Source organism: Coenobita brevimanus, chromosome 6, assembly GCF_032717465.1.
Source record: "Coenobita brevimanus isolate Jiangsu-jjx chromosome 6, ASM3271746v2, whole genome shotgun sequence".
Classification (NCBI taxonomy): domain Eukaryota; kingdom Metazoa; phylum Arthropoda; class Malacostraca; order Decapoda; family Coenobitidae; genus Coenobita; species Coenobita brevimanus.
Genome location: NC_136959.1, coordinates 50,792,938 through 50,800,448, shown reverse-complemented (window position 1 = coordinate 50,800,448; position 7,511 = coordinate 50,792,938). Strand labels below are relative to the sequence as shown.

Below are 7,511 nucleotides of genomic sequence, written 5' to 3'. Positions count from 1 at the left end.
GGAAAATAAGCGTCACAGGTTCTAAGGCCTAAGTTACAGAGATGAGAACTGCGACTTAGAGTTTTAAGATACCTGTCCCCACCTGTGCCTCATCTTTTTCATCGCTTTTCGTACGTCTCTCTATAGGTTTTAACTCTATTATTCTGATTACGTCATTATTTATGTTTTCAATGCCCATCACTACTTTCTTCACTGCTGAGGTCCTGTCCTATGATGAACTAATTCGTCTGGCAGCACCAAGAAGAAAATATTTAGGATGGGCTCGGGCTGAAGGGCTTGATACACTGTCCATCGAGCTTCTTCATCCGCCTGTCTGTCTAGCTTTTCATACATTGTCTCTAGCTTATATTTCTGTCTTAGCTTTTATATAGGCTACTCTCTCTCTCTCTCTCTCTCTCTCTCGTTAGCTTTTCTTACGTCGGTCTCCCTAGCTGTGCTTTTAGCTTTTCACATACTGCCTCTCTAACTTTTCACTATGTTGTCTCTGTAGCTGTCTCTTTCGCTTTCCACATGCACATTTGCTCGCTGCACCTGCAAAGACGATTTACCTGCTGGGGGAGGGTGAGGGGAGGTGATAGCTTCGACATTATAAAAGCGGCTACTATACCCCCTCACAGGCGATCAGTCTGGTTTCTCGTATACACATGCTTCACACACTGACAAATAAACATCAAAACTCTACGCAGCCCACCACCCATATTTTATCAATGAAGTTTTTGCAGAAGCATGGATAAAACACCGCTTAAAAGAGATCAGTGTGGACTAACACTGGATGTCAGCTATTCGACCCAAATTTTTGCGTTGTTAAGCTATACGAAAAACATTTGTCGGGGCATGGATTTTTACTACATACATACATACAAACATACATATATACATACATTCTGAACATGAATAATATAGTTGCTATGTCTGTCTTTCTAATTTGTCTCTCTAGCTTTGAATACGTGTGCTTCTTTAGCTTTCAACGCACCTGCCACTTCAGCACCCACCACCTGGAATTATGCATCTGTCATCTTAGACATACGCGAATCTCTTCCCGCCTTTGGCTGGTTATTATTTCATCCACATTATAATTTGTATTATACAGGAGACGGACGATTGACTGTGGCGGCACAGATATAATCGGGCATTTCCGCTGCCTGGTTATACAAACGCCTCTCAAGTCATTCCATGTTCTCCAAAAGGAGGATTTGGGTTACAGGAAAAGGACCAGGTTTCACGTTCTGATAAACCTGTGACCACAACAACAATAACAATAGTAACCAAAACAGCAACAAAAGAAGGAGAACTCAAAGAGTACAAGACCCGCTCCCACCAGCTGGGCTAAGGGCTGAATATTTGATTTTGCTCTGTGACCTTGATCATCAGGAAATTATTTTCAAAATCAAGTTACTTCACTTTTGCCTAACTCCGAGCCCTTTCACCAACTTTAGTTAAAATAAGATCAGAAGTGTCTATCTATCTATCTGTCTATTGCCAGACGCCTTAATCCTGTAAGGGTTGGCCACAAACAAATCGCCTCCACGTCGCCCTGTCCCCCGCCATTTCATTGCCCTACTCCCAGCTCACACCCCCCTCTCTCATATACCTTGCCACTCCATCCCTCCATCAGAAGTGGCTAAGCTGAATTTGACAAGTAACCATGACTTTTGATCTTTCCCTGCGACCTTGACTTCTGACTAATTGGTCTCAAAATCGATTACTTTTATTTTTCCCTTACTCTCAACTTTCACAGAGTTTGGTCTAAGTCAGATAGCGACTGTTTGAGCTGCCTTGCCTTGTGGCTTTGACCAATGACCATTTTTTTTTTTTTTAATGGGCTTGTTTCTTGGCTCACCTTCAACACTTCCACCAGATATGGTTAAAATCGGACCAAAACTATATTATTTACCAAACCCACCCACGAGTCAAACCTTACCCTGGGATCTTAACCTTTGACTGGCTATTCCCAAAATGAAATCACTTAATTTTTGTCTTAGCCTTAACGCTTCACTCAAGATTGGTCAAAATTAGGAAAAAAAAAAGTTTAATTTGATTCTGCTAGGGTCAAAATATGGCCTAACCCTGTTACTCTGTCCTTTGATGCACTGATCTCGAAAACATGATGTTATCTATATGGCAGACTCTTCCACGAGGTGTGGTTAAAATCGGAATAAAAGTGTTTGAATTAATTTGTTAAAACACACACACACACACACACACACACACACACACACACACACACACACACACACACACACACACACACACACCTCAAAACATAACACCCTCTCTCGCTTCCCGAGCGCGGGTGAAATTATAACACTTCGCAGCATGTGATGCGGTGTGTGGGAGGAAGAGAAGACGGAGGAGGGTGCAAGGAACAGCGTGGTGGACTGAAGAGGTGAGACAGGCTGTGGCACAAAAGAAGAAAGCATACAATGAATGGATGAGAAATTGGGCCGTGGAAGAAGTTAAGAGGCGGAAGACAGAGGTATATGTAGAAAGAAAAAGAGAGGTGAAAAGATTAGTAAGAGAAAGTAAGAAGAGAGTGGATGAGGAATTTGGAAGGAATCTGAGTGTAAAGTGGAGGGACTGTAAGAAAATGTTCTGGAAAGAGGTGAAGAGAGTAAGACAGGGTGGAAGTGAGGTTAGCAGGGGAGTGAAAGATAAAAAATGGTAGATTACTAGTGGAGAAGGGAGAAAAAGTGAGCAGATGGAGAGAACACTTTAAGGAATTGTTGAACATACAAGATGGAAGTAATGCGAGTATAAGTGGCTGGGGAGTGGCTGGGAGAAGGAGGGAAGTGAGAAGACAGGAAGAAATCAGTAGGATAGAAGTTGTGGAAGCAATGAAGAAAGTTAAACTGGGGAAAGCCCCAGGAACTGATGGAGTGTGTGGTGAAATGATGAAGCACGGGGGAGAGACAGTAGTAGAATGGATGTGGAAGATGTGCAGATTGGCCTGGGAGGAAGGTAGAGTCCCGGAGGATTGGAAGTCAGGTATAATAATTCCCTTGTACAAAGGAAAAAGGGAAAAAGAAGTGTGTGGTAATCATAGGGACATTTGTCTTCTTAGTATAAGAGGAAAAGTGTATGGTAGGATACTTATTGACAGAGTTAGAGAAAGAACAGAGGAATTAGTTGGAGAAGAACAGGGAGGCTTTAGGAAGGGAAGAGGTTGTGTAGATCAGATATTCAGTCTTAGATCTTTAGTGGAAAAGTTTCTAGAGAAGGGAAAGAAGTTGTATGTGGCTTTCATGGATTTGGAGAAAGCATATGACTGGGTGGATAGACAAGGATTGTGGAATGTATTAAGAATATATGGAGTAGATGGGAAGTTGCTGAATGCTGTGAAGAGTATGTATGATGGTGCTAAGGCTGCAGTGCGTGTGGAAGGTGAACTAAGTGAATTTTTCTCTTTGAAAGTTGGGTTGAAACAGGGATGTGTCATGTCTCCATGGTTGTTCAATCTGTACATGGATGGGGTAATAAAAGAGGTACAAGGTAGGGTAGTGGATGTTGGAGTGGCTCTGGTGAGAGAGGATAGTGTTTGGAAACTCCCTGTACCGTTGTTTGCAGATGATACTGTGTTGTTGAGTGAAGACGAAGGGGAGTTGCAAGGCTTGGTGGATGAGTTTGGGAGAGTGTGTAAGAACGGAATCTAAAGGTGAATGTAGGGAAGAGTAAAGTGATGGTCTTTGAGAGGTGAAGTCAGTGAATGTACAGCGAGGTTGGATGGTGAGGAATTGGAAAATGTGAGTACGTTTAAGTACTTGGGTAGTGTGATGAGTAAGGATGGAGGTTTGGAGGGTGAAGTGCTTGAAAGGGTACAGCAGGGAAGAAAGGTTGATGGTTCTTTGAAAGCAGCGATAAGAAACAGGGAAGTGAGCATGGAAGTGAAAAAGTTACTACATGACAGTATTGTGATACCAACTCTAACGTATGGAAGTGAAGCTTGGACGTTGTTGGAAGGACACAAGTCAAGAGTGAGAGCAGTGGAAATGAGTTATTTAAGAGGAGCCTGTGGAGTCACATGGAGAGACAGGCTGACGAATGAGGATATAAAGGAGCGTTGCGGTGTGGATGTGGATGTGATAGGAAGCGTTATGAGGAACACACTGAGGTGGTTTGGCCATATGGAGAGGATGGAGGGTGAAAGACAGACGAAGAGAGTGTATGTGAGTGAGGTGGAGGGGGGAAGAGGTAGGGGGAGGCCGAGGATGAGATGGAGGGATGGGGTGGAGAGGTATATGATAGAGGGGGGTGTGAGCTGGGAACAGGGCAGTGAAATGGAGGGGGACAGGGCGACGTGGAGGCGATTTGTTTGTGGCCACCCCAAACGGGATTGAGGCGTCTGGCAATAGATAGATAGACTTCGCATGCTTTTCCCTACTGTTAGCATAATATAAAGTTTTCACCTTTATGCAGATGACCAATGGACCTCCTGTCTCTCCCTTCTGTGTATGGATATATATATGCGCGGGGAATTCCCTCTGGTAATGCACTGAAATACTCCAGACCTCTGAGCTCTTCCTTTCAATTTCCTGAGGGTAATTACGTGATTAATCACCCTAACGGCACCACTCAGCGCTTACGATTGAACAATGTGTGTGTGTGTGTGTGTGTGTGTGTGTGTGTGTGTGTGTGTGTGTGTGTGTGTGTGTGTGTGTGTGTGTGTGTGTGTGTGTGTGTGTGTGTGTGTGTGTGTGTGTGTGTGTGTGTGTGTGTGTGTGTGTGTGTGTGTGTGTGTGTGTTTCATCAGACAACTCTCAGCTTGCATCATCATTCAGCCACAAGCTTAACACTCCAGACTCGCCACAACCCTCATCCGTCTCACCCCACCATCACGAGCCTCTAGTACTATATCTCAAAGTTTAATAAGGAAACGAAGCCAATCACCCCAAGCTCCTGAAGGCTCTCTTTTAGGTTTGAAGGCTAATTCACGACTTTTGCGTCCATCTTACGTCTCTAGTTCCATGTTGAAGTAGAGTGAGAAAATTAAGGGAATGATGTCATAAAGGACGTAATAGCGATCCGAGGCTGGGGTATGGGACAGTTTGAGGTTTTGAGTCGTTAAAACAAGTCTTATATAATTTTTCACAGCGCCATCAGTATACCTTAAAAGAAAAAGAAAATCAAATAGTAAAACACACCAGCCCTGAATAAAACAACTCTTGTATAATTAAGTATGAACTCGGGGTATTGGTGCACAAAGTATGACATGATGGAATGAGTAACACCATCAGCTGTGAGGAGGAGGATTGTTAGCCTTTAGGGAACGGACTGTATACACTACGCCTAAGGAAGTATTTATGTATCGGTTTATCTACTTATCTGTCTGTCTATCTATCTGTCTAGCTATGTGATAATACCGATGTGCCAAACATGTATATATATTCAGTACAATAATCACAAATATCTCTAATGGGAGTCAAAACTTGCATAATATATGAAAATATCGCTAACCATAGATTTTTCCTTCCCTGTCAGCGTGAAATCCACAACCAAACCAGCCTCACTCTCCTACCCAGTTTGTCATTATAACTTAAAAACAACAGCAAAAAACAGTGCCTTTATGTTAATCCAAGCCTATATCCTCCGAACAGTTCCTCTCACACGCAGTTAGAAGCTTATTTCCGACACGAATCTGTTATGAATTTAGGTCCAACATATTAGCCCATGTAAGAGAGAGGTGCGCTTGGGAACGGAAAAGATTAGGCAAAACAGTAAGAGATGAAGTAATTTACATACAAAATATAATAACTGGATCCAACGACGTATTTATTGTATTCTTGCTATTATCTACGATTTTATTCAGCTCAGGAGTGACTTTTCAACTATAAGTGTTAGATAAACGCCCTCTTAGCTTTTTCACTACGAGGTATCTTTCTTGGGCTAAATAAAAGCATCTGGAGGTAGAAGTAGGCTACTAATATGAAAAATACATCGCTGGATAGAATGAACCAAGGGGAACTGACCTCAGGGATGGGCTCGCGGTCGGTGGGCGGTGTCTGACTGCGCGACGGGTGTCTGTGCTTGGTGTAGGCTGAGGACTGGCGCTTGAGGCTGCTCTCCTCGCCCTGGGGAACCTTGCCGATCTGCAGGAAGGTGCGGAAGATGTCCTTGATGTGCAGGTTCTCCTTAGCCGAGCACTCGATCACGCGACATCTGACGAGAAATATCAGAATTTATAATAGCACACATAGACAGATATATAAATAGATAGATAAACTGGTATAGGTAGAAAGACAGAAAGATAGATGGATAGACTGATATAGATAGATAAACAGATAGATGGATGGATGGATGAACGGAGACTATATATACAGTATCTACGTCTATATCTATCTAACTAACCGATAGATGGATAGATATACATATGTAGAGAGAGAGAGAGAGAGAGAGAGAGAGAGAGAGGGAAAGAAAAGTGGTAAAGGGTACAGAGAAACAGATCAAAGAAACGTATGTGGAGGCAAGCAAAACAAATGAAGATTTTATGGCAAGAGCAGTGAGATGGATTTTGGTGAGGAGGGGAGGAAGAATAACATGTACAGCGAAGGGATACTGCTTGCCTGAGATGTCTGGGGAAGGGTGGCAAGAAGGGCTGGAGAAACGAGAAATGAAGTGCATGTTCCAGGTGCACAGTGGGCAAATAGACGCGGTGCCCTTCCCAGTGCGTTTTATTCTAATATATTTCACTTTTCAGGTTTATGTATGCGATGGAGAAGAGATTAAGTGAAACTCAGATGCCATAAGAGAGGCCAGTCATAACAGAATGATTTCTAGTTACATCAGCACCGAATATGAAGTTAGCCCCTTCACTGCCACGACGTATTTTTTACATTAATTCATGCTACCTTCAGAAATCCTCCAGCTTATACCAAACCTCTTACAATGAAGGGGTTAATGAAGGCTATGTCTGACCTCACCTCTACGAAAAGTCTCTTCTAACCAGAATTAATTCGTTCAGAGGTAGTATGGATATAAAAAAAAACACGTCATCTGACTAAAGACATTAATGAAACGTTCAATAAAGCTGCTAAAATAATGCATGACCAAAAATAAATTCATTCTCAAACGACATGTTAGACCAAAGTCAGTCCACTTATGATAGATAAATAAAAATTTAAAGTTTATTATTGGTTTCGAAGAAGGAATATATAAAAGAAGAGAGGTGAGTAGTTAAGTAGTAAATTAGGACATCATATTTAGCAGCACAATAAAGAATGAAATTAAGAAAGCTAAAAACCACTCTGACGTCAAAATTGTGAAGGACGCCGAAAAGAACGAAATTTCCGTATGAAGCGAACAAAAGCTTGAGATGATACTAGACTTCTTAAAGCAGGCTTGGGTTACGTCCCTGAAGATAAAGAAGTGATCTCTTTTTCAAAGGATAATTTAGCATCTCTTATAACAATGATAATCTTTCCAGATTATCATTATCATCATCAGCAGCAGGAACACAGATATACACAGGCAACAAAGATAAATCTTTTAGTGACATAAATGGAAGGAAAGAGGAAGTA

At 42.2% G+C, this 7,511-nt stretch overlaps 1 protein-coding gene across 1 annotated transcript in view; it reads right to left on the bottom strand.

Moving 5' to 3' along the window:
- LOC145401960 (GTP-binding protein Di-Ras2) overlaps positions 1 to 7,511 on the bottom strand; it is a 236,902-nt gene that overhangs the window by 163,561 nt on the left and 65,830 nt on the right. Inside the window, exon 2 of the mRNA XM_080274066.1 lies at positions 5,964 to 6,153. Within this exon, the coding sequence (XP_080130192.1) occupies positions 5,964 to 6,153 (190 nt within the window). The remainder of the gene's footprint in view (positions 1 to 5,963; positions 6,154 to 7,511) is intronic.